Source organism: Alexandromys fortis, unplaced genomic scaffold, assembly GCF_014885135.2.
Source record: "Alexandromys fortis isolate MF-2015 unplaced genomic scaffold, M_Fortis_MF-2015_v1.1 scaffold_13, whole genome shotgun sequence".
NCBI classification, from domain to species: domain Eukaryota; kingdom Metazoa; phylum Chordata; class Mammalia; order Rodentia; family Cricetidae; genus Alexandromys; species Alexandromys fortis.
The window spans coordinates 5,944,215-5,971,286 of record NW_026067908.1 but is presented as its reverse complement, the minus strand read 5'-3'; the positions used below and the strand labels follow the sequence as shown (position 1 = coordinate 5,971,286).

At 47.6% G+C, this 27,072-nt stretch overlaps 1 protein-coding gene across 1 annotated transcript; it reads right to left on the bottom strand.

Moving 5' to 3' along the window:
- Nucleotides 1–209: 209 nt before the first annotated feature.
- On the bottom strand, nucleotides 210–27,072 carry Cimap2 (ciliary microtubule associated protein 2). The gene is made up of 10 exons (XM_050136441.1): nucleotides 27,017–27,072; nucleotides 25,646–25,733; nucleotides 25,141–25,305; nucleotides 24,835–24,957; nucleotides 22,754–22,891; nucleotides 22,528–22,671; nucleotides 20,252–20,413; nucleotides 19,296–19,421; nucleotides 16,052–16,185; nucleotides 210–364 (listed from the first exon to the last, which is right to left on the bottom strand). The coding sequence occupies exons 1-10, from the start codon at nucleotides 27,070–27,072 to the stop codon at nucleotides 292–294; spliced, it is 1,209 nt and encodes a 402-aa protein (XP_049992398.1). The 3' UTR covers nucleotides 210–291.

The window sequence follows — 27,072 nt, the reverse complement described above, 5'->3', positions numbered from 1 at the left end:
GTCACCCACATTCCCCTTTTCCACCCACCTGCAGCCTGGCCCCCAAATTCATGTCACCAGCTGAAGGAATACTTAGGACAATGCATCTCTTGTAACAAGATTATCCCTCCCCCTTCCCCCGCTGTCCCAGCTGACATTGTGACTTTTGGCCACAGGGCTGCGGCAAAGATGGCCCTCCTGGTCTCTCCCCTCTCTTCAAGACCCCTGCTTCGTTTTCCATCCGCCCATCCCAAGATTTCTCTTCTGGCCTTGGGCCCTCTGGTCACATCAGGCTGTCCTTCTTCTGTGGCTTTAAGGAGTAGGATCTGAATTGTAATCCACAGTTGGAGGGCACTTGCCCTTCGTAAAAGGTGTGATCCGTTCCCTGTAAAAAGAGAGAGAGAAATATGGGCCCGATCCCTTGCAAGGCAATGAGTTCCCTTCCCTGGAGGGGGCCTACAGGAGACAGTCAGCTGTGCTTCACAGGGACTCTTACACGGATTGAGAGGCCAGGATTCATGACCTCCAGAAAGGACCCCTTTGTAAGGGAGGGATCTCTACCCTTATACATTTCATCAGTTAGAATGTCTTATATGAACTCCAAGGGGAAACACACGAAGACTGGCAGAGAGTGACTGAGGAAAACACCCAATGAGACCTCTACACACATATAAGCACATGTGCATGGGCATCTACACACACATGTGCATGCGAGCACACACACATTTTATACACATGCAAAACAGGCACAGAAAAAAAAACAACAGTAAGCTGGACGAGGTGGCACGTGCTATCTCCATACTTGGGACGAAGAGGTGGGAAGGTCAGGAAATCAAGGCCAACCTCAGTTACACAGTTATCTTGAGGCCAGCCTGAGCTCAGTGAGACCCTATCTAGAAATGAAAGAAAAGATGAGAAAATCGGCCACTTACCTATAGTGGCTCATGTCTGGAATCTCAGTACTTGGGAAGCTAAGGTAAAGGGATTACTATCACTTTGAGGTCAGCCTGGGCTACACAGTGAGTTTCAGGACAGCCTGGGCTACAGAGTGAGTCCTTTCAAAATCAAACAAACAAACAAAACCGTAGCACCTGGAAGATTACACAACCCTGCCCTAAGAGGGAAACTGAGGGCTAGAGAGAGGTAGGTAAGCTAGCACGAGGTCATGTAAAGCCAGGATCAGGGCCAGGACTCAGGCCCAGCATCCCCAAGCTTCCAATCTCAGTCCCATGCTCCTTCCACCATTTAGATACTGAGCCAGGAGTCGAACACCCTGCCCCTGCTCAGGTCCAGATCTCTACCCTGCAAGCAACTTGGAAACAGTTTCCTTATAAGAACGCCTAGCTACCTGTGACCAATAGCAGCTAGCAGCCATTGTGACATGCGTCACACTCTCAGTGACTGCCTGTTTTCCCTACTAAACAGGCGAGGTCTCCATGGAGACAGGGCTGTGGTTGTTACATGCTTTTGTTTCTTACCCTCGATCATGACCTGGAGCTGAGTGGATATACCACAGATATTAGTCAAAGGATGAAGGAGGGAGAGGAGGCTCACCAGAGTAAGGGGCCTCTCCTGCCCCCGGTGGGTCTGTGTCTAACGTCTCTGCACCCCTGCCTATAGCCTCACCTCTCATCTAGACTTGGAGACAGAATCTTTGTCTCTGCCCCCCCCCATCTACCCACCTAAAACACAAGTGTTACTTCCCATTAAAACCCTTCTGAGCACCTGGGAGAAAATATTTACTCGTCTTTGTAAATGTGACGTCTAAGAAAGTACTGATGCCAATAATATTTAGAGAATTCTCTAAATGTGGGGCACCTGCCTTCGTGTGCACACCTGCACTAATATGCACACACCCGTAGACACGTAGGTAAAAATCAAAAATAAAGACAGAGACTTCTCCAGACATTGTAAAAATGTAAGCAGTCTGCTCTTTAAAACAAACGAAAAGCTTTGGAAATACTTCAGCGAAGTGAAAAAAAAATTCAACATTCTGTCATGGAGAGATGCGAATCCGAACCATGGTGAAACAATTAGGATGACAAAAATTCAAAATGCGACATGAACACTGATGTGGTGGGGCTGGGCTGTAGCTCAGGGCTGGGGAGCTTGTCTGGCATTCACAAGTCACGGGGGCCGACCCCCAGCACCATCATACAAAATCGAAACCCGAGTGTGAAGCAAGAAAATCCTCCCACATTGCTGGTGAAATACAAAGAGTACAGCACCCCGAAATACTTAGAGGCTTTCTTAGACCGCTGTATGAGCGCTTACCAAATGACCTAGAAAATCCCATTCTGGGCTAGTTACTATAAAGCAGTGAAAACCTGGCTATCCAGAGAGCTGTATAAGCTCCTTAAGGCAGCTTTCGTAAAGGTTGAGATGTGAACAAAAGGCAGACATCCACACTCTGGATACATTTCAGCATCAAAGGAACAAGCTTCCTCTACAACATGGGTAACTTCAAGATCACCATGTAATATGACAGGGCAAGACGCGTCCGTGCATGGCCGGTTCCGTTTGGGAACGGCAAGCGTATTAGTAGTCACTGGCATGCACATAGCGCATTGATGCAGGCGGCATGGAGGAACTTCCTGGCTTGTGGTTTCTCAGCTCTATGCATCTGTCAAACTCAGAAACCAGGAGCTGGGGAGACGGCTCAGTGAGCAAAGTGCCTGCCATTGCATCCGTGATGACTTGGGTGTGACCGCCAGCACCCACGTAAGAAGGGAGGAGTGTAGCATGGGCACTTGTAACCTCAGCACTGCGGAGAGGGAGACAAGCAATCTCTGGGGCTTGCTAGCCAGTCAGCCTAGGCCAATGACAGATCCCATCCCCCAAATAAGCAGTTTGCGGTTGTCCTTTAGCTTCCAGATGGCACAAATACATTTTTTTCAATTTGGTGCTAGAGAATGGTTGTCTTAGTTAGGGTTTCTATTGCTGTAAAGAGACACCATGACCACAACTCTCATAAAGGAAAACATTGGGGACTGGTTTAGGGTTTCAGGGGTTTATAGTCCATTATTGTTATGGTGGGAAGCTCTACATAGTGAGTTCGGGTTAGCCTAGACTACATGGTGAAATCTTATACAAAAAAATAAATAAATAAAGGTAAATAAAAAATATAAGTAAGTAAATAAATAAATCTGACTTGTATGAAAATGCGTGACTTTTCACAGAACGAAGTCTAAGTATCTTAGCTCCATGCCCAAGAGTTTCTTGTGCCTGGGTCTCACTGTTACTCACACGCAGCATACACCATTCCCAGGGATTCTCTCTGGGCTCAGATTAGGGTTGAAGGGCAGGGAGGGGTTTCCTAGAACCCCACTTTCTGACACAAACACCCAACACTCTCACCAAACAGTATATGCAAATGTCCAGGAAGTGCAGGAAGGTAAGCATGGGGGGGAGGGGATCAGCGTTCATCTCTCTCTGCTTCCTGATTGGGGACACAGTGTGACCAGGCACCTCACACTCCCACTGCCGCAGAAGAGCTGTGGCACCATCTTGTCATACAGGGGACTATGCCCACCAACTCCAAGCCACAAGAAACCCTTCCTCTCTCAAGTCACTTCTGTCAGGCACTTTCTTATGGCAATGAGAAAAGTAACCATATAAACACATATACATTTAAAAACACTGTGTATACTGCAAACATGTTCCAAGAATGTAATGATTTATTATTACTATGAGCAATTTGAGATTTTTAGGTAAAGAATGGCATTTTAAGCTAATGCCATTCTGAAAATTCTGAAAGAATACCTCATTTTCAGTGTTTTGGCAGAAGTGTATTAATGCTGCCATTTCCTCTAAATTTATCAAAAATAAAAGATTTTTAAGAGGGACTGAAGAGAAGACTCAGTGGTTAAAAACATGTACATTATTACAGAGGAATTGAGGTTAGCTCCCAGCACTCACATCCAGTGGCTCATAACCACTGTTAACTCCAGTTGCAGGAGCTCTAGTGCCCTCTTCTGGTCTCTCCAGGCACTGCACCCATGTGCGCATACCCACATAAAATACACACACAATTTAAAGATGTCTAATAGAATGATAGAAGATCCGTCATTGAGCGTGAAAACATTAGTAATGTGATCATTTTGTACAATAATAATTTTGTATGTAAAGGAGAGTACAGGCATGTGGATGCTGTGATGACATTCATCATATGTCAAAGGCAAACTTCCCGAAGTCACTTGTCTAATTCCACCACATGAGCACTAGGGATCCAACTCAGGTCACCAGGATTGGCATCAAGTGCTTGTTCCCCACGAGCCACCTCACTAGCCCATAGTAGCAAATCTAAATGATGTGGGTGTAAAGGTGTGCAGTATAAAATCCTTTCAACTTTCCTACATGTCCAATTTTTTCATAATAAAATGTCACGCAAAAAAATGTAAATTTCTGCCAAATAAAACCAGAAGCTTCTCAAGTATTCCTTTTGTGCGTTATCAAGACGCTGGCCCATTTCATTAATGAATGTGTTGGCTTATCACTTAACAAGTGTTCATGAGTTTTCTCCTCTGGGTTTCAGCGAGGTGCTGGAGCCCAGGAACAGAGACGCTCTGTTTAGTCTCACTGTGGACATGTGAGGAAGTCACTGTACCACGGGGACGCATGCGCCACCCTGGGATGTACAAGAGGCTGAGAATAAAGAGACATTGTCCAGAAAATCAGGGAAGCTTTTGTATTTACACGGAGTTATGGCTGATACATAGGCGTGTCCCAGATAAGCACTAAACAGCCACGTACAGTCAATGGCTTTAGGATTAGGCCAATTAAGGGAGATGCCAGGCTGGCATTGTTCCGCATGGCCAGAGTTTCTTTTTTGTTTTATTTTTGTTTGTTTTTGAGACAGTGTCTTACTATGCAGCCTTGTATGGCCTGTAGCTTGGTATGTAGACCAGGCTGGCCTCAAATTTAGAGACCCACCTTCCCAGTGCTGGGATTGAAGGTGTGCACCATTATACCAGAGCTTTAAAATTCTAGTTAAGGGCTGGGTGTGGTGTCGCATGTCTTTAATTCCAGCACTTGAGGCAGATGTGGGTGAATATCTGTGAGTCTGAAGTCAGCCTGGTCTACATACCATAGTTAGTTCTAAGCCAGTCAGGGCTACATGGAAAGATTCTGTCTCAAAACCAGAAATGTTGTGGGGTACCGAAGAGACAAGACTACTCAGACACAGGTTCAAGTCCAGAGAAAGCCTGTATTAGCCAGTCATTGACCACAGACTGGGTGCTCAGGACCCAAGTACAGTCCCGAACCTTTCTCAGGGTGAACTCTGAGAAGCACAGAAATCCCATCCTGGGCTGACACACCTCAGTTAGTAAGCATCATTACCCAGAAACAGAACTATAGAAACCAAAAGGCAAGGCCAGTACATTTAGGAACTTTCCCAGAACTGTGGACTTTGGTAGACTTGGTCTTTGCTATTGTTTCTGCAGGTGGTGCTGCCTACATGTTGGGTTTCAAGGTTCCATCATGGAGTCAGTTACACTAAGGTCTGGAGGCCTATAACAAACCAAAACAAAATGTCCTAGTCAAAAGATCCAGAAAGGTAGCCAGAAGGGAGTCTGCTGTGGAGGTAACACACTTATGAAGGACTTACTCTACACACAGTAGAACGAAAAGCACTCTTTCCCAGGCAGGACTTAAGTCAGAGGTTGCCTGATTGGAAGCCTGAGGCCCAGTGGTTCCCGCCCAAGAAAAAGCAGGTGACCGAGAAAGAGACAATGGCCTCCCACATTCTGCTCCTCTCTCACACAGGCTCTCCCTCACCCAGGCTAGAGACAGCACCTGGGAAAGGACACGTCTCCCACCGTGGCCCAGGAAGAGACAATAATGAACAAGGCACACATTCTGTTCCCTGACGGCAGATCCCTTCGTGCGCCTCGTCAAACCGTGCTTACTTGAGCTAAAAGAAGAGAAAATGCAGACCAGCCATTTCGACAGCAATCTCTGCATCTGTGGCCTCCACATTTCACAGCCACAAGTACATAGGCCCACAGCCACCACCCTGGAACCGTGGCAGGCATCAACATAGAAGGGTGGTACGAAGGTGAGAACCCTTTCCCGTCCACTGCTTTATTCCTGCTGTTGATTTTTAAATTAAAAAAAAATGTGTGTGTGTGTGCATGCCTGTGTGTGCGTGTGTGTACATGTACATGGATATGACTGCATGTTGAGGCCAGATCCCCTGGAGCTGGAGTTACAGAAGATTGTGAGCCACTCTACATGGATGCTGGGGACTAAACCCCCATCCTCTGCAAGAGCAGCAAGAGTTCCTAACTACTAAAACCATCTCTTCAACACGCTTTCTTTTTTTTTAATATTTATTTATTTATCATGTATACAATATTCTGTCTGTGTATGCAGGCCAGAAGAGGGCGCCAGACCCCATTACAGATGGCTGTGAGCCACCATGTGGTTGCTGGGAATTGAACTCAGGACCTTGAGAAGAGCAGGCAGCACTCTTAACCACTGAGCCATCTCTCCAGCCCCCAACACGCTTTCTTTAGGGATTTATTTTGTTGATTAAATCAAGTGTAAATGTGTGTTTGTGTGAGAGTGTATGCACCTGTGGGTGCAGATGCCCAAGGTGTCCAGAAGAGGGCCTCAGGTCCCCTGGAGTTGCAGACAGTTGTAAGCCACCCAATGTGGGGGCTGGGAACCAAACCTGGGTCCTCTGCAGCTTCACCTGCTCTTAGCGGCAGAGCCCTCCCTCCAGTCTCTACCCCTCCCACTGCTTACTGGAAGCAGCCATAGCTGAGGATCTTCCTGGACCAGGTGCTTTGACTGACTGTTTTTCACAGGTTTATAGCTACAGTTTTCACTGGAATTATTTTCTAAACAGTTCAAAACTTCAAACTTGCTTATTCTCTTAAACGTAAGAGCTGTTTAGGGGTGTGCTTGTTTGTTTATTTGTTTTTAAACAGGGTCCAACTATGCAGCCCCTGGCTGACCTGAAACTTCCTACATAGTCCAGGCTGGCCTTGAGTTTTATAGAAAGTTTTATGGAAAGTGTAATTTAAAAAGAAGTGTACTTTCCAACTTCCACGTTCTGGTTTGGGGAACTGTCCTTTTGGTATTAAGTTATTGCTTTATTATGTTTAGTAAAATGGACATAATTTTTTCTACAAATGACATTTTAGCTTTACCCCTTTTTAAGATTTTTCCAAGTCAGTTATTATAAATGCTTCTTAAGTGTCTGAAATAACAGGTAAAATTTGTCTATCTGAAGCATAATTCCCACTATAATGTGGGACTTGCTGGGTGATGGTAACACACACCTTTAATCCCAGCACTCGGGAGGCAGAGGCAGGCGGATCTCTGTAAATTCGAGGCCAGCCTGGTCTACAAGAGCTAGTTCCAGGACAGGCACCAAAAACTACAGAGAAACCCTGTCTCGAAATTAATGAAATGGGCCAGCATCTTGATAACACACAAAAGGAATACTTGAGAAGCTTCTGGTTTTATTTGGGAAGGATTAAAAGGTGTGGCCTAGCTGGAGGAGGTATATATTGGGTGTGGACTTTGAGGTTTCAAAAGCCCACACCATCCTCAGCTCTTTGCTTCATCCTTGTAGATAAGATGGGAGCTCTCCACTTCTGCTCCAGAGTCATGCCTACCTCCCGGCTACCATGCTCCCCACTATGATGGTCATGGACTCTGAGCTCTGGAACTGTGAGCCCCCACATTAGATGCTTTCTTTTATAAATTGCCTTGGTCCCGGTATTTTGTCACGGCAGTAGAGAAGTAACTGAGACAATATATTAGCCTCTTTCTCTCATAAAAAATTCACTAAACTAAAAGTAAAGAAATAAGAGTCCTACAGCTAATGCTGGCCAGAGAGCTGAAGTATGCTTTTTCATGTAACACTGGGCTTCCCTCCTTTCTAGCCATGCAGCTGACCTGCATGCCAGCTTAACTCAAATGACACGGCATTTTCTCTCCCACTTAAACTCCCACCTGTGAGTCTATAATAAAACTTTTCTCCAAAAATAAAACAAACCTCTTAAAGCATAGACCCACGCGAACAAACGGATGGAAGAATCAATATGCAAAAGAGTATTTCCTCCGTAGAAAGGTGGGTGGAAGAGCGGTAATGGAGAAGATCCAAAAATCTACGCCCCAAGTCAGCGGAGGGAAAAGCTAAGAAATTTCCTACTCAAAAAGACTAAAGAGTTGGCAGCATCAAGCACCACTAGAAATGGGACTGAAGTGGAACTCAAACAGGAATACAGAGAAAGCCTGCATAGTGTCAGTTTGTTACCCCACTCTCGGCAGCCAGGTAGGTGCCTTGGAGAATGTTTAACACTGTAGTTTTAATTGTATATGTTTTATATAGTTACTTTCCTCATTGCTGGTTCTGGAGGCCCAGCTATGGAGCATTTAAGTGGGGTTTGTGAGCAGAGTGCTACAACTTGCTTAATGGCAACATAGACTGGGTATGTGCCTAAAAGTGGGGCTGTGAGCATGGCTTGCACCAAATAGACCTCTGCGCCGCCATGCTGAACTGGGCGGGGCAGGCAGGCAGTGCTGTATTTCCCCTAGCGATAGTGCCGCTTAAGTTCATAAGAAGGGCTTACTTAACACTTTGAGAAGCACTCCTGGTGAGAAAAGGTTTACAGATTCACAATAAGGACAGATTCAGACATAAAAGACCTCTAAATGGATCACAGTATGTTTAAAAAAATGTATGTAGGCTTGGGAGAGAGAAAAAGAGAATAGAGAGTTATAAAAAGGAATAAATGGTTTAAAAACAGACAGTCATAGACTAAAGGAGTAAAAAGTAATAGACGAAGAAAAGCCACGTAAAGATGGAAAATACACAGAGAGTCTGGATTATGTGTACTATTGTGTTTTCTTTGAAATTTTTGACTGCAGAGACATNCAGCAGCAGGGAGGAGCCCTTGCTGGGTGAGCAGGAGGAGAACACAAGTTTAGACCTTTAGAACTTATAGGAAAAGGCCAGGCAAGGTTGTTCCTGCCTGTGACTTCAGCAGTGTGGAGGGCAGAGAAAGGAGGAAGACTTCTGGGGCTTCCGGGCCATCAGCCTAGCGCAAACACAGTGAAGGACCCTGTCTCAAGGCAATATAGCAGAATAATAGAGGAGGAAGAGACCTGGCATCCTGCTCTGGTCTCTGTGTTCACCTGCACAGATGTGTGGACACACACATACCACACACAAACACATATGTTATAGAGATTTGCATGGGTATGGATCTTGGTTTATTGATACAAATTTAAGGTCAATTTTGTTATACTGTGTACATATATTTCTGCTCTTGATTAAGGTATTGTGATTGTGCAGCTCATTTTAAAATGTAATGTATAATAAAGAAATATAGGTTAATAGAGTCACCTATAATAGTCAAGCTTGTAGTCATGTTAGTTAGATTTTCTAGATGGACAGATATGTATTTCAGATGGATAGGTATTTTTTGAACCTTTCAAAGATATTTCAAATGATATTTAAAATGTTTTAAGAACTTAGGATTTTTCATGACTGTGAGACACATCTGCTTCTGGCAGCACCAATTACTTCAAGAGGAAGATGGGCATCAAAGAGGCTCCTCATGAAATTTGTTAGCCATTTGGACAAGAAACTGCTCTTGCCTGGACTGCTTGATGAACTGGACATGCAGGACCCACAGAGAAATGACTGCTGAACTTGCATAAAGGTGAGACAATCCTTCGGGGTTCCTGCTTCATGAAAGAGTCTGCTAGACATTCTGCAGGACGCAGAAAATGTGCCAATATAGGCGAAACTGTCTTTGAGATTTCCTGCTTCATGGCTGGAGAGATGGCTCAGAGGGTAAGAGCATTGCCTGCTCTTCCAAAGGTTCTGAGTTCAATTCCCAGCAACCACGTGGTGGTTCACAACCATCTGTAATAGGGTCTGGTGCCCTCTTCTGGCCTGCAGGCATACAGACAGACAGAATATTGTATACATAATAAATAAATAAAAATTAAAAAAAATAAAAAAAAGAAATTTCCTGCTTCATGGAAAAGTGTGTTGGATATTACAGGCCTGTAGGCTAAAGACGGATGCCTCAATGTTACAGAACTTAGGGTGACTGTCCAGGCAGTGAGATGTCTCTGTCAATTCTAGAGTTCTGTAAGTAGCTTACAATGGTCTTGCTGTTTACTTAGTAATATTATATCCTTCTGGAGTCTTTGGTGGAGTTGAAGAATTTATAGTTATAGTTTTCCTTAGTTATGATAAAAGATAATATAAATATAAATACTGTAACTGTAATTCTTGCTTGATACCTGTTTTGTTGTATGTAATTTTACTATGTTAAAGTTAAAACCTTCCTTTTTATTTAAACTGAAATGGGGAGGTGATGTGGGATTCCCCTATGTATGCTGTGAATACCATTGGTTAATAAAGAAACTGTCTTAGGCCTACACAGGGAATAGAGGTAAGCAGGGAAAACTAAACTGAGTGCTGGGAGAAAGAAGGGTGGAATCAGAGAGAAGCCATGTAGCCCTACCCTACACAGATGCTAGAACTTTACCTGGTAAGCCACAGACACGTGGCAATACACAGATTAATGGAGATGGGTTAAATTAAGATGTAGGAGTTAGCCAATAAGAAGCTGAAACCAATGGGCCAAGTAGTGATTTAAATAATATAGTTTCTGTGTGATTATTCGGGGTTGAGCAACCAGGGACAAACAAGCGGCTTCTTTACAGCACATTGCCATAAGAAAATACCTGGCAAAAGTGACTTGAGGAAAGAAGGGAGTTGGTGGGTATAGCCCATCATGATGAGAAGATGATGGTGCCACAGCTCTTCTGTGGTAGCGGGAGTGTGAGGTGCCTGGTCACACTGTGAATCAGGAAGCAGAGAGCGAGATAAATGCTGGTGTTCAGCTTGCTGAAAATGGAAGATTTATTCTTGGAAACTGAGGCCCTCTATTCACAGTGACACCAGCCTAGTACTCTTATCTGTCTGTCCGTTCATCCATCCATCCGTCCGTCCATCCATCCACCCATCCATCCGTCCACCTATCCATCTATCTGTCCACCCATCTGTCCATCTATCCATCCATCTGTCCATCCGTCTGTCTATCTATCCATCTATCTACCCACCTACCTACCTATCCCATCTCATCCACTCATTAATTCATTAATTTATTCAGTGATAGGGTCTTTGTAGCTGGAAGGTTTCTCTGTCTCGCCTGGTCCTGCTGGATCAGTTTCTCTCCCGCCCGCTAGTCTCTATAGCCACTTATAAAATAATCATTCTGAGGCTTACTATTCATTATAATTGCTTGGCTGATGGCTCAGGCTTTTTACTGGCTAGCTCCTACATATAAATTAACCCATTTCTATTCATGTGTATATTGCCACGTGGCTTCGTGGCATCGCCTGTTCTCTAGTCCATCACCTTGTTGCTCTGACGGCTCGCAGGCATCTCTCTGGACCCCCTCGTCTTCACCTGTGTCTCTGCTTGGATTTCCCACCTGGCTCTATTCTGCCTGGCTAGTGACCAAATAAGCTTCTTTATTAGCCAGTAAAACATATTCACACCATACAGAAGGGCATCTCACATCAGGTCTTGATGTATAATTAGGTTGTAATTAACTCATTATATAGCCTAAGATGATCTTAACTCTTGATCCTCCTGCCTCAACCTCCTCAATGCTAGGATTAGAGGTATGCACCACCATACACAACCCATGTGCCACGTGTTGGTTTTGTTGTTGTTTTATTTAAAAAAATGTTTTTATTTTATATATGAGTATTTTGACAACATACATGTGTACCATGTAGGGTGCCTGGTGCCTATAGAGTTCCCAAAGAGGGTGTTAGAGCCCGTTAAACGGGAGCTACAGATGGTTATAAGCCACTATGTAGGTGCTAGGAACCAAAGCTAGGTCCTCTGCAAGAGCAGCAAGTGCTCTTAACTGCTGAGTCATCTCTGCAGCCCCCTGAGCACCACGTTGTAAAATTTGGATTAAATGGAAATGGAAGGATTGCCTATTTTTTTCTAACCTCTTCCCCTTCACTGACATGGAATATCAAAGCCAAAACAAAGAACAAAAAGAGACTGGGCAGAAAGGGAGTCTGTATCAAATAAACGCATCTTCTTATTTCTCAAGGATGAAAAAGGCAGCGCTTCCATGAAATCAGGGCTTGTTGCCATGAACAGAAACATTCAGAGCGCAAAAATATGGAGGCTAAAAGAGGAAGGAAAAAATGACATTTGCAGCGGGTGAGGGACTATTTCCACCCGCCTGAAAACAGAAACACCCAGGATGGAACACAGCAGGCCTCACGAGTGACCACTTGACAAAAGCACGAATTTGGAATCTCTCACACCTGCTGCCCTCCCCACTTGAGGGGCACAGTCCTCCAGTCCTGGGGTCCTGGTGGAGTGAGGCCTTCCTAAACAATGCCACAGAAGCCCCAACGCAAATCTGACACCTACAGAGACCCTCTAAGTATCATCCACAAGCTTTACATTATGCCCCTCCCTGTAGGGTATAAATTATTCTCCTTACAGACTGGAAAGCTGAGGACTGGGAGAAAATGAAGTGAGTTCTGGCCGGAAATGGCACTGAAGAAAGAACTCTTAAGTTGTGTTCAAACACTTTATTTCAAGAATTATTATTTATTTTTTTTGGGGGGGAGGGGTGTTTCAAGACAGGGTTTCTCTGTAGCCTTGGAGCCTGCCCTGGAACTAGCTCTTGTAGACCAGGCTGGCTTTCAACTCACAAAGATTCGCCTGCCTCTGTCTCCTGAGTACTGGGACTAAAGATGTGTGCCACTACGGCTCAGCAAGAATTCTTGTCTTACTCTATTTGCAGGCTTTTGTTTTTTGTTTCTGGCTATAAAAGTAATCTATATCAGCTGGACGGTGGTGGCACACGCCTTTAATCCCAGCACTCGGGAGGCAGAGGCAAGAGGATCGCTGTGAGTTCGAGGCCAGCCTGGTCTACAAGAGCTAGTTCCGGGACAGGAACCAAAATCTACGGAGAAACCCTGTCTCGAAAAATCCAAAAAAAAAAAAAAAAAAAAAAAAAAGTGAACAGGGGAAGAAAAGGAGGAGCCGAGAAGAGCTGGAGACAACACGCTTAGGAAAAACTGCAATCTCTCATCCTTAGATAAGAGAGCATCCTACATCAACAGCACAGAACTGACACTGAAAGAAAAAGAGCAAGTGGTACTCAGCTGGAAGAGCTCAGACGGAAGGGCTCAACCGGAAGGGCCCAACCGGAAGGGCTCAACCGGAAGGGCCCAACTGGAAGGGCTCAGACGGAAGGGCCCAACCGGAAGGGCTCAGACGGAAGGGCTCTCGGGGGTGAGAAATACAATGAGAACTGGGGCCAGAGAACCAGGACAAGGAAGTTTTACCACAAAGGACAGAAAAAGCAGACATAAAAAGAAAACAAGAAACTAGAAGCTGGGAAGATTGCTCAACGTGTAAGTTCATCCTTACACTAGGAAGGGACTGGAGTTCGGATCCTCAGACTGCGTGTAGAAGCCACGCAGTCACACAACAGTCTCCTGTAATCACAGCCCTTGGTAGGCAGAAAGGGGAGGTGGGAGAGGGGTCCTTGAGCTAACCTGGCTAGCTAGACTAGTTGATCAAGGAGTTCTAGGTTCCCCTGAGAGACTCTGCCTCGACACTGATGTCAGCTTCAGTCTTAACACACATGTGCACATGTATGCACACCTGCACATATACATGTGCCCACACACACTCGCATGCATAATACACACACACTAAACACACGTAAACATGGCAAAAAAAAAAAGAATGCCAAATAAAGACATCTGACATCTAAAAGAGAGAAGAAAAGGGGGACATTAGAAACCATGACAGACAAAACTCTAAAATCAAACTTCCCCAGAGAAGGACCTGAGCTTCCAGACGACAGAAGCACACCAAGTGCCCAGCACAGTGTTTGAACATAGACTATAGTACAGCACATCACCACGAAGACACAGAACACTGGGGGCAAAGAAGGCCCTGGAAGTTTCCAGAAAGAAACATGCAGGTCACATGCACAAGACAGAATGGTGTCAGGCTTCAGAACCAAGCTGGGAGTCAGCAAAGCCTTCCAAATCCTGAAGGAAAATGATCCCAGTTTGGTTATTTCCAGTCAGACTATGGATCAGCCATGAAGGCAGGGAGGGTAAACAGAATTTTCACACTTGAAATCTATTAAAACTCTTACTTCCCACTGCCCTGTCTCAAGAACCCCCAAACAAAGGCTGAAACCAAGGAAGACGGGGCCACAAAACTATTTTTAGACAAATAAAACCATCTGAAAATTACATTTAAAAACTACAGATGATTCCGCAATTAAAGGGTTTGTTTGCCAGAAAATAATGAGGGCCAGAGTTGGGATCCCCAGAATCCCATGTTGGGTGGGTGTAGCAGCCTGCCTCTAACACTCACCTAGGGCAGTGGAGCATGGGAATCCCCAGAGCAAGCTCACCAGCAAGAATATACGTATCAGTGAGCTCTGGATTTGATGGAGAGACCGTGGCTCAACGAATAAGGTAGAAGAGTGTTCAAGAATGAATCTCAATGTCAACCTCAGGCTCCTACATGCATGAGCACCCACACATATGCAAAGGCATGCATTCTTGCACATCCACACATGCATGAGCACACACACATATGCAAAGGCATGCGTTCTTGCACATCCACACATGCATGAGCACCCACACATATGCAAAGGCATGCATTCTTGCACATCCACACATGCATGAGCACACACACATATGCAAAGGCATGCATTCTTGCACATCCACACATGCATGAGCACCCACACATATGCAAAGGCATGCATTCTTGCACATCCACACATGCATGAGCACCCACACATATGCAAAGGCATGCATTCTTGCACATCCACACATGCATGAGCACCCACACATATGCAAAGGCATGCATTCTTGCACATCCACACATGCATGAGCACCCACACATATGCAAAGGCATGCATTCTTGCACATCCACACATGCATGAGCACCCACACATATGCAAAGGCATGCATTCTTGCACATCCACACATGCATGAGCACCCACACATATGCAAAGGCATGCATTCTTGCACATCCACACATGCATGAGCACCCACACATATGCAAAGGCATGCATTCTTGCACATCCACACATGCATGAGCACCCACACATATGCAAAGGCATGCATTCTTGCACATCCACACATGCATGAGCACACACACATATGCAAAGGCATGCATTCTTGCACATCCACACATGCATGAGCACCCACACATATGCAAAGGCATGCATTCTTGCACATCCACACATGCATGAGCACACACACATATGCAAAGGCATGCATTCATGCACATCCACACATGCATGAGCACCCACACATATGCAAAGGCATGCATTCTTGCACATCCACACATGCATGAGCACCCACACATATGCAAAGGCATGCATGCATGCACATACACACACATGAAAAATGGAAAAAGAAACAAACAAAAAAAAGCAAATCATCGGGTCCCCACCCCTGGGTCCTCACAACGCCCACTCCGTAATTTCCCACAAAGAAAATACTCAATTTTAAAGTGCACGTCCATCAGATTCAAGCATAGCAAGGGTCAAGCTTCTGCTTTAGCCAACGGCCTCTTAGATCAATAAAACAGCAACAGCTGATGTCTGTGGCCTCTTCATAGTTTGCCACGGGCCTTCATGGGCCTCTCATGCTTGACTTCACAGTGTCCTAAAATGACTTTTACCAACCCTCAGTGGACACCGAGAGCCTGGGGTTCTGCGCGAGGCAAGCACCTAGGGCTAAACCTAGGTGGTGGAGGATTGAAGAAGTAGCCTTTTTTCTCTCACCTGAGACCAATCACCCCATTTGCCTCTTCTCGGCCATTGGCTTACTCAGTAGCTGAAGGACACAAAACTCAACCCACCTCACATAGCCAGTACATGCTAAACCGAGATCTAAACTGAAGGGTCTCTGTTGTGTGGTTGGCATGGGGACCAAGCACGCTCCTCCTCTAGACCACCAAGGGGCATATTACCTCCCCTCAGCCTCCTCTAAGAGCCCCGGCTATACTCACTGCAAGAGTCTGTCTCGGGTTGGGTCTAGCGGGTAGCGCTTGGGTCCACTCAGGAACAGAGAGCGGTATCGCTGCCTTGTGTCTTTGGTCTCCAACAGTGTGGTGTTGAGGTAGCGGCCTACCCCAACTGGGTTCTATGCCAGGGAGAGTACAACAGGAATTTAGTGAGCATGGCTTGGAAACTTACCCTCAGGCCTTTTCTCCTCCCTTCAGGCCCCAGACACCCCCCAACTGTTAGGAATCAAATTGCGCCCCTCCACCAAAAAAAAAAAAATGCGCTGAAGCCGTAATCTTAGTGTCTCACACTGTGACCTTATTGGAGAATTGGACTGTTGCAGATATATAAGGGGCTGAGAGGAGGCCATGCTGCTGCAGGTGGGACCCTGGTCTAGTATGATGGGTGTGCTTGTAAGAGAAGACGCTTGATGGGAGTCATACACAGAGGTATCAGCGTATGATCAGAGTGGTCCAGTCATGAGCTAGGAGAGCCAAAAGCTGCATAGAGGCCAGGAAGGATTCTCCAGCATCAGTTTCATGGGGAGCATGGGCTCTAGTCTCCTGGCATCCAGAGCAGTGAGGGTACAGCTCCAGTCACTAGGCCCCCTGGTTTGTTCTCCTTCAAATGACACCTAGGCCAGCCTGCCCCTGTGTCTGCCATAAGAGAGGCTCAGAGACAAGACATAACTCTTCAAGATGACATAGTAAGGTCATGACAGAGAAGCACAGGAGGCAATAAGATCAGAGTCCAGGCTTGACTTGGGATGCCCTTCTGTATGCTGTGAATACATTTTATTACCATTGGTTAATAAAGAATCTGATTTGGTCAATAGCCAGTCAGAAGAGAGCCAGGCAGGAAATCTAAGTAAAGATAAATATGGGGAAAAAGGCAGAGTCTAGGAGACACCAGCAGCTGATGGATAAGCAGGATGTGTGGTAACAAGCCATGAGCCTCGTGGTAAAATATAGAATAATAGAAATGGGTTAATTTAAGTTGTAAGAGCTAGTTAATAAGCCTGAGCTAATAGGCTAAACAGTTTGTAATTAATATTAAGCCTCAGGGTGGTTATTCGGACAGGCCATTCTCAAGCAGGAGTGTCCAGAGAGGACTTCCCGATCTACCTTGGGAACTGGCCTGCACTTTGCATGGCTGGCTTTGAGTTATTTTCAACTGTCACTTGATACAAACTAGAGTCACCTAGACAACAACAGATTGTCTAGATCAGGTCGGCCTCTGGGCGTGCGCATGGGGGATGGTCTTGGTTTCATTAATTAATGTGGGGGAGATCCAACCTGCCAATACCATTCTGGGTTTGGGTCCTGGACCGTACAAGAGCAGAGAAAATAAACTGGACAACACACATGTGTGCATTTCTCTCAGTTCTTGTCCACAGGTGTGATGGACACGCTGTTTTAAGCTCCTTCCATCTTGGCTGCTCTGCCATGGCAGACTACAGTCTGGAACTGTGAGCTGAAATAAAGTCGCTTTTTCTCTAAGTTGCTCTGTATCCAGGATTTTTTTTTATCACAGCAACAGAAATGAACCTCAGGCACCGGCCCTGTGACAACAGCATGGCCGTCTGGCTCCAGTCTAAACTTGTGACTTGGGATTCTGAGAGCTCAGATGTTAATGATAACTAAAGTCAGTTTTAACTGTCTACAACCTAGAATCACGAGGAAGAGAATCTCAGCGAGGAATTGTCTAGAACGGGTTGGCGTTGGGGTGCTGAGATAGGAAACGGGATTAAAAGGCAAAGGCAGGTAAATTATAAGCAAGATGTGTCTCAGAGAGACTGTGTCATGGATATGAAGTTTGGTTTGAATATGGCTTGGATATGAAGGGGCCCCCAAAGGTCTTGGTCCCCAGCTGGTGGTGCAGTTTAGTGGTGAATGGATTATGATGGCCACCGGAAGCTGAGGCCTAGTTGGAGGAAGTTGCTCACATAGCGTTTCTGTCTTACCCTGGCCTAAAAGGAATGGAACCAATCGTGGTGGATTGAAACCTCTGACACCAAAAAACAAACTAAACTGGTCCTCCCTCAGTTGACTCTTCTCAGGGATTATTTTCACCATGGCAAACAGTGACTGTCCCAGACCAGGAAAGATCTTAAAAACATCAAGTTCAGATCTGGACAAAGCTTCCCTGTGCTGCTGGAGGCAGGAAGCAAGATCCGTGTGTGGCAGGGGGGCTAAGACGATTTTGTGACTCATGGAATTGTTCACTTAGGATTTGTGCACGTGTATTGGATCAATGTGATTGATAAACGTGCACTAAAAAGCTGCATGGGGGCTTAAGTATTCACAAGCGCTAGAACAAACCTGTTCTAGGAGAGCACTACCAAACTAAGGGCATCATCACACACCTGGGGACAGCAAAAAGAGCCAGGGAGGGAAGAGGACAGAAAAGAAGTTGTTCACTCAGGTATAAGAAATGAGCTAACATCTCCACCAGCTGCCCTTGAAGCCCCACGGACTAGCACAGAGACAGGGGAAGCATTGCCCAGGGAAGGGAAGAGGATGGAAGAGCTGTCCAGTAGGTGGGGGCCTCTTAATGCTTTGGTTCTCAAAGTGTGGCCTCTGTGTGATAATCAGTTTTAATTGTCCCAAGAATCACACAAGAAGAGAATCTCAATAAGGAGTTGTCTAGATGAGGTTGGCATGTAGGCATGTCTGTGGGGCTTGTTTTGATTCCATTCATTGAGGCTCACCCATTGTGTGGGTGGCACCATTCCGTGTTTGGGTTGTGAACTGTGTAAGCGTAGAGACGGGGCTGGACACAAGGAAGCATGCGTGCGTTAACCCATTGCTCTCTGCTCTTGACTATGGCCACAGTGTGACTAGTTCCTCCCTGGCTCCCCTGCAGTGATGGACCGTAACCTGGAACTGTAAGCCAAATAAGCCTTTCTCCCATAAAACTGCCTTTGTCGGGCAATGGGAAAGAAAACTAGTGCACCCCGGAAACCTGTTGGAAAGGTCGTTTCCAGCCCTCCTCCCCAAGGCATGCTGAATCAGAAGCCCTAGCACAGAACCCATTGACCTAACCCTTATCAAGTCCCCCATGCCTGCTCATGTTGGAGACCCTAGAAAGCAAGCACCTAGAAAAAAAAGACAAACAGAGTTGGTGAAAGAGAAAGACCTGGGCCCAGGGAGCATCTGTGTCAGGGGCACAAAGGACTTGGGCTATCTGAAGAAGCCGGAAAACTTCCCTGTCCACCAGCATGCCCCCCCCCAACCTAGACCCACTCACCCAGCTCCCCAAAATCATCTGGTGGGCCTTATTGCCTGACCGCTTGGAGGCCAGGAGGAATGGCGGCCGGTTGACATGTTTCTGTTCCGTCTCATGAGGAAGATAAGAACCAGGGCCAGCTATATCCTAGGGGTAAAGGGGGATCCAGTGAAGAAGCCCTAGAAAGCTCAGCCTGGGTAGGACAACTAAGGATTCATGGCAGGTGACCTCATCTGTCCAGCACCCCCATCTACCCACCCCCACCCAGACGCCCCTTTACAGGTTCCCAGGAGCCCTTGAGATGACCAGAGAAGTGCTCTGAACAGCAGCCTGGGACTGAGGCACACTGGTCCTGGAGTCAGAGAACTGAGTCCTATATGGGGTCTCCTGGCCCCTACAGGGGAACCCTTTTCAAGTCCTGCACCCCAGTTTCCACTTGTCTAATACAAGTGGCGTCCCTCCTAGCCTCCCATGGGAGAGGGATGGACAGTGGTTTAGCAGGTAGTCAGAGCATCCAGCCCTTTTCCTCCTATTTCATTCCTTCCCTTGGGGCAGACCCTGCCAGGGCCCATTCAGAGAACTGGCCACTGTCCTCCAGAAAGGACCGCCTTGAGGAGGCAGAGCCTGGCCCCGCCCTGGGAAGAGCAGGTAGGTAAATCTGAGGATGGACCCTATCTCACTCCGTCCTGCCCAGTCTCTGCCCATTCCCCAGCTCTTTAAGGCCAGGAGAGGAAGGGCAGATGGGAAGGCATCCCTAGCCAGGACTTCCTGGTGGCCTGGCTCAGCTACAGGGAGCCACACTGGTAATCCTAATCACAGCTGCAAGTACTGGTCACACCCACAGGCCTGGTGTAGAATGGAGGCTGAGAAAGGGGCTAGCCAATGCAAGGCCAGACTGGCAACCAGACACTGCACCCCCACCTCCCACAACCTCCCTGGCCTTCCAAGAGAGAAAACAGACCGTGGGGTACACTGACCATATTTCTGGGGTACTGACTAAGGGTAGTCCAAAAAATTCTCTCTGTAGGGTGTTTCGGTTCTCGGGGAAGTTTCGAAAAAACACCACGCTTCTTGTTGTGACGTGAGTTGAGTTCCTCCACGAAGCTCTTGAAATTTGTCAACTCCCTGGACTTCTTTCTCTGAGGAATTGAAGAGAAAAGAAACACTGTCCCAGGTAGGTCACAGGCTCGCTAGCCCTCACAGAAAAGCTAGTGGTGCTGAGGGACCAGACTCTGCAGGCAGCAGGCCCGACGGCCTGAATCAGAACCCAGCCACCATGGTCCACACTGCTACCCAGCTGGCCTTTACCCATGCCTTCTTTTCTTTCTCTCACTTGCTGAGCATTCACTGTGCTAGTCAGGAATGATGTTTCAAATATTTAAAACCAAGTATGAGCAAAGTTTTTTTTTTCAGCTAGTGAAGCTACTGTGCCCAATCACAAAAGTCAGAATGGGCTGGCAGGATAGTTCAGTGAGGAAAGGCATTTGCTTCAATAGAGTTGCTTTCTGACTTCCACACACGTGCCAGGGTGTACACATAGATAGATAGATAGATAGATAGATAGATAGATAGATAGATAGATAGATAGATAGATAGATGATAGATAGAGTGTTTTGGGTATTTATTTTGTTTTAGTTTTGAGATAGGATTTTACTATGTACCCTTGGCTAGCCTGGAACTTTCTGTACAGACCATGCTAGTCTCCAACTCACAGAGATCCTGCCTCTGCCTCCAGAATGCTGCGATTAAAGGCATATGAGATTATGCCCAGTTGGAAGGAAGGAAGGGAGGGAGGGAGGGAGGGAGGGAGGGAGGGAGGGAAGAAGGAAGGAAATAAAAGAAAAAAGAAAGAGAGAGAGAGAGGAAGGAAGGAAGGAAGGAAGGAAGGAAGGAAGGAAGGAAGGAGATAAAAATGAAAATTTAAACAAAAGGCAAGACCAGCCCACAGAAGGGCTGCTGTGAAGAGAATCCCACCGTGGTAACAATGGCTTGTGCCCGAGGTTCTAGGAGTAACACATGCACTACTCTGGTGTGGGACTCTGATGGTGGGGGAGGGATGGGGACAGAGCCCACAGTGAAGGTGAAGCCTGAGCTCCTGAGTTCGATCCCTGGGACCCACCTGGTGGAAGGAGAGTGCTGACTCCTGCAAGTTTCACAAGCATGCCATGAACCAACCCCGCACACCCAAATAAATAGATGAATGCACGTTTTAAAAGATTTATGGGGTTTGTATGTGGTGCCGGAGGCAGAGAGGATGCAGAAACTCCGTATTTGCCTCTCCATTTTGCTGTGAACCTAAAATTGCCCTAAAACATAAAATCTGTAACAAAGAAGTTCAGCCTCGGCTATAGTAGCAACGGGGATGGGGAAGATGGATGGGTTGGGGGAGGTCGTTCCCAAGGCCCTACTGTGCTGGGCACGTGGCCTTAGTGGCAGGTAGATCTGGGAGGCCCTAAGCTCAGCCATGTCATGGGACACAGGACAGTGACTGCTTACCACGTGGCTCACAGGTATTCCCGCTTCACCCACCTCCTTCCCAAGCACTGCTAACACCGTCTGCCTCCACAGTGGTCTCCCGTTAGCTGCAGTTTTTATTCTGCTCCTGGCTGGTTGCACCTTTCTTTCCCCTCGACTGGAAGTTCCACACAGGCTATTTCCCTGCATCTAGACTGCCAACTGGACTAACCCTGCTCAGGCAGCGACTCCAAGGTGGGGACAGGACAAACAGGTCTGGACACATACTTGATCCCTCTAGCTGTAAGCCCAAAGACAGCAAAACACGGCAAACTATGAAATCCTGTAGCAAGATTTTGACGGGGATTGGAAAGGGGTGTGGCAAGCAAAAAGCTACCTCAGTCACCTCTCCCCTTCCACTCTGGAACTCTATTACCCAGAGCACTGCCACTAACTCAACCAGGTTATGTTTACAAACAGACACTGTACCCTTGGGGTGCCGGCAGGTCTGGCAGCTGACAGACCAGCCCTGCATGCTGGACCATCTGTATATGTGCAGTTCATGTTGGTATTGAGGAGAGAACGAACCATAGGATCTGATGTGCAAAACCGTGCTCTGGTTCCTGCTCTGACACAGGGAACTAACTATATCCCACCCTGGCAGAGGCACACAGTCAGCGAGGGGAGACCCCTCCTCCCAGCAACATGTGGCACACAGGACTTTTGTTCCTGTGGTTAATCCATGAAGCCTGCCTGCCGGGGGGGGGTGGAGCTCAGAGCCACCCACCCAGGCACATACCTGCATGGCATAATGTCCGTAGGGCATAGGCTTGCTTCGTTCACCAGAGAAAATGTCGTAGGGGCCACGAGTACCAGTGGATCGGTTCACGAAGCTCTCGATGCCACTTTTGATGGTGTAGGTACCAGGTCCCAGGCCACTGCCCTAGAGACAAAAGTGGTGGAGGTGCTTACAGGGGAGTGGCCAAGGTGGAATTTCAGCCTCCCTATGCCTGGTGGGGAGTTACCTGGTGAGACAAGGATGGCGGCTTGTTGGACATCCTACACATAAGGCCCTCGGAATGTGAGCGGTTCCAGGCATTCTCCTCCAGCCGTGTGTATGGGTTACCTTTCTTCCCATAATTTCCAGGGCCTGGATAATAGTTCTGCAGGGCAGGAGACAGAAACGCAAAATTGTCGGTCCCACTCTTCGTGTTGGTTCACCTGAGGAAGAGATGCCTGGGGTTTCGAATCTCAAGAGGAACCAAGGTTTTCAGTTTGTGCCTGTGTTACCCACCCCGCCTCATGGCATCACCTGTGAGTGTCCCCCCATGGCTCATACCTTTAGCTCGAGGCCGGCTACATTGCTGCCTTGCTGAATTGCACCTGGTCTCCCTGCTCTGTTTGCTTACAATGTTTTCATCCTTCAGAATCCCCCTTCCTACCCTCCAGTGGTGCAATCATGCCAACCCTGCAAGGATCCCCAGGCACCATCTCTCCTGGGATCCACACTCTCCTACCCAGCACACACACAGGCTGCTATTCTGTCGACCACACCTACAGCTCTGTGACCAGCTTCCTCACTGTGCTGTGAACAGGCTGGGATGGGTGAGCACCCCGAGTTCTGGGTTGGGGGACCCTAGGTTCTGCCTAGCTGGGGGAGCTTGGGCCTCTGAGCCGCATGGTCTGTGGGATTAACGTAGAGATGGTAATACTTCCCTGCAGGGAATGATGACAGAGTTGAATGTCTGCAAAGACCTCTGCCCAGGGCCTGGAACCTAGTAGGTCCCATCACACAAGTCAGGGTGAGGTGACTGTGGCTAGTATCAGAGGCCTGGATTAGCTTCTAGATAGTTTTAGAAGTGCAATGAGCAGAGTTAATTTGTGGTGCAGGGAGATGGAGCTTGTCTTGGGTGATATGCATCTTTCAGCCACATGGGGGCACTGCTGCTACGCAGATGATGCAACCCACCTCTCCTCTGGGCTCAGCAACCAAACCCTAGGGGAGCCAGACCTAGCAGAGGAGGTGGGACCTGTGCATGCAAAATCAAGCCACCAGGAGGATCGGATCTGTCTGTCTCCAGAAGAATCAGATGGGTCTTGCTTCCTCCCGTGGCTCAGAGTGTAGGTGGCGTGTTCTGGAGAAAACCCCATTGTTAGGAGACTGGACCCCTAACTGTGCTGACTTGCTCCAAAGCCTTAACAGCAGCCAGAAAAAAAAAAAAGCAAGTCAGTATCGCCCCCCCTGTCCCCCCCCCCCCCCCCCCCCCCCCCCCCGCAATCAACACGCAGGAAGCTTGTCTCTAAAAGTCAGATTGAACAGAAGAAGCCCTGGGCCCTCCCTCAAGGAGCTTCTTCAGCGGTCAGTCAAGTCCTTGGCCTCCCCAGACCTCAGTGTCCTCTCAAAGCCCCTAGCAGGACACTTGAAGGTCTTCCCTGGGCTGCAAGGCCCTCCTCACAGACTTCACTCCGAACCCTCTCATCTCCCTCCTCATCACGCTCTGCAGCCTGGCTATTGTTTGAACTAGCCAAGTGTATCCCCATCTCGGGTCCCTAGCCTATACTGTTCCCATCCCCAGGAATGTTTTAGGCAAGAATCAGGTATCTTGAGTCCCCTTTGCTTATGACCTGTGGGTCCCAAACTGCTGTCTGTGAATCACTCCACAGCGCTCCTTCCTTGTGTCATTTCCCCCTTAAAACTCTGGCCAGCTATGTATGTCCTTCTTCATACTGGGGTTTGTGTCCCTGGGCGTCTACCCTATTTATCTCTGTCAGATCTCTCAAGGCCTAGTTCAGTACTGGCATTCTGTTGTTGCTTAGTCATCATTTCCTGGTTGGCTGGTGGACTGGATACATTTTTTGAGCTTCTGATATATTCTAGGTTTCTTCTGAGACCTGGAGGTGAACCACGTTTGTCCCTTCTGGAAGATCTCACAGCCACTGGGCTCAAGGCTGAGACGCAGGAGAGCGCAGAAGGGCCAGTGAGGCAGAGGAGAGCCTGACCAAGCCTAGGGAGGAGACCAGCCCAAAGAAGGGGGCTTCTCAATCTATCCAAGCTGCAAAACCCTTCCCGCAAGGGACGGGGGCTGGAGGAGACAGGAGCACCTACCCCGATGAGTCCTCGGAAGCGCATCTCCCCAGAGCTGAGCAGCCCCCGCTTGCTCTGTGGTTTCTGCTGCATTTGGGTTAAGAAGTCTTTGAAGTTGTAAGAGCCAGGTCCCAGCTTGTGCACCTGCCCCAACAGAAGAGACCGCACGATGAAAAAAGGAACCAAGGAAGGTCCAGCCAGGAAGGAGCCCCAGGGATGGTGGAGCTCTCCAAGAGGAAACTGTGTCCACCGGGACTCTGAAGGAATAGCCATATGGACAGGAAGCCTGGTTCCTGGAGGTGGGGAGGGCCATGCTCTAAGCCTCACCTGTTGCTGTCTTTCCTTCATGATACTTTGGTACTGGAAGTGGGGTAGCTGGGTTAGTCGAGTGGCTTCCTGGGCCCGAGCCCAGCCTGAGCCCAACTTCTGTTCCAGAAACTTCTTGCTGAAGCAGGTATCCTTGGAGTTATAGGTCCCAGGTCCTATATGGGACTAAATTAGAGCAGGCTCAGCGCTGACTGGATCAGTCTTAACCATCTAGCCCCTCCCAGCCCCCAGCAAGTCCTCCCCCAAGTCACCTTTGACCTGGAAATGGAACCACACAGCCCGCCCCCCCCCCCCAGCCTAATACCCAGGGCTCTGCACTCAAGTCAGTCCTGATGGCCCTGTCACTGGCCACTTCTGGGACATAGAGTACAGAGCCAGGCTGGTGCTGAGGCTGCAGAAGGAAGCCTGAGGCCCCTGACACCTCTTTTCCCGCCCCAGTCTTGGGTTGGAGCATTCACAGGTGGGTGGAGGAGGATACAGACCCCACGCGAGGAGGCAGGCTCACCTGTTCCACAGAATGATGCCTGGAGTACGGGGCCTCTGTGAAGGTGCTTAACTTCTTCTGGTTGGGATAAACAGCAGACACATCAAACCTAGGGAGTTATACAGCCAAGTGAGAGCTCCGCGTCTGGTGTCCCTGCCTGGCTGGAGCAGCCCTGGGGACAAGGGAGTTGGTTTCCCAGGAGACATGACTTTGGATCTGCTCCACTGAGCATCCCAGAGATTCCTACCGCTGGCCATCACCATCACAGCCTCTGCTCTGCTTCTCCTCACAGCTTCATTTCTCTCTAAAGTCCTGTTATCCTCCCCGCCTCCAGATGGATAGTTACACTGCATAATGTATACTTTGTATCATTTTAATATACTTCTAATAATATATATATAGGATGATTATCCATACCAGCTCGCGACCTCAGATCCTAGAACCATGTGTGGCACATAGGCTATTTATGTGCAACTGTATCAAATATAATATAAAGAAATATGATAGCGGGGCTGGAGAGATGGCTCGGTGGTTAAGAGCACTGACTGCTCTTCCAGAGGACCGGGGTTCAATTCCCAGCACCCACATGGCAGCTCACAACTGTCTGAAGATCCAGTTGCAGGGGATCTGACACCTTCACACCAATGCACATAAAATAAAGTTAAATAAACCATAAAAATTTTTTTTTTAAAAAAGAAATATAATAGCTGGGCACAGTGGTACATACCTTTAATCCCAGCACGTGGGAGGCAGAGACAAGTGGATTGCTGAGAATTTGAGGTCAGCCTGGTCTACATAATGAGTTTCAAGACAGGGTTATGTAGAGAGACTGGGTCTCAAACACAAACAAACAAAAAAAAAACCACCAACAACAACACAAAAAAAAAGAAAGAAAGAGGAAGGAAGGAAGGAAGGAAGGAAGGAAGGAAGGAAGGAAGGAAGGAAGGAAGGAAGGAGAAATGAGACCTGGGCTGCAAACCCACTCAGAACTTTTCAGCTGTTTCATGGACAGGACATGTGGCATCTTTGAATACGCCACATAGATGTTCTAGAAATAGTTTGCAAGAACTTATCACAGAAGTGAAACAAACAAACAAACAAAAAAGTTTAGAGGCCAGGCGTGGTTGTGTGCGCTTTTAATCCTAGCACTTAGAGGGAAAGGGCAGGCAGATCTCTGTACACAGTGAGAACGAGGAGCAGGGGAGAGTAGGAGAAGGAAGAGAAAGGAGGAGGAGGAGGAGGAGGAGGAGGAGGAGGGGGCCCCCCCCCCCCCCCCCCCCCCCGCCCCAGGCCTCAGCATTGGCCTCTCTCTCCCATGGCGGAGGAGCTGGTGGGGCCCACAAGAACTCCCTTGGATTCTGGGTGCCAGACCAGGAAGCAGTTGGGCCCCACCTGTGGCTCTGCACCCCGAAGGGCGCCCCTTTGAACCACTTTATGTGGGTGGGCAT

Bases quoted from the DNA above. Each gene is read 5' to 3' on its own strand.
- Cimap2 (XM_050136441.1), bottom strand. From the start codon at position 27,072: ATGCCCACCCACATAAAGTGGTTCAAAGGGGCGCCCTTCGGGGTGCAG. The intron at 22,672-22,753 runs GTAACTCCCCAC...TTTTGTCTCTAG, and splicing joins CGCCATCCTTGTCTCACCAG to GGCAGTGGCCTGGGACCTGG. The intron at 19,422-20,251 runs GTCAGTGTACCC...CTTTACCCCTAG, and splicing joins GTCAGTACCCCAGAAATATG to GATATAGCTGGCCCTGGTTC.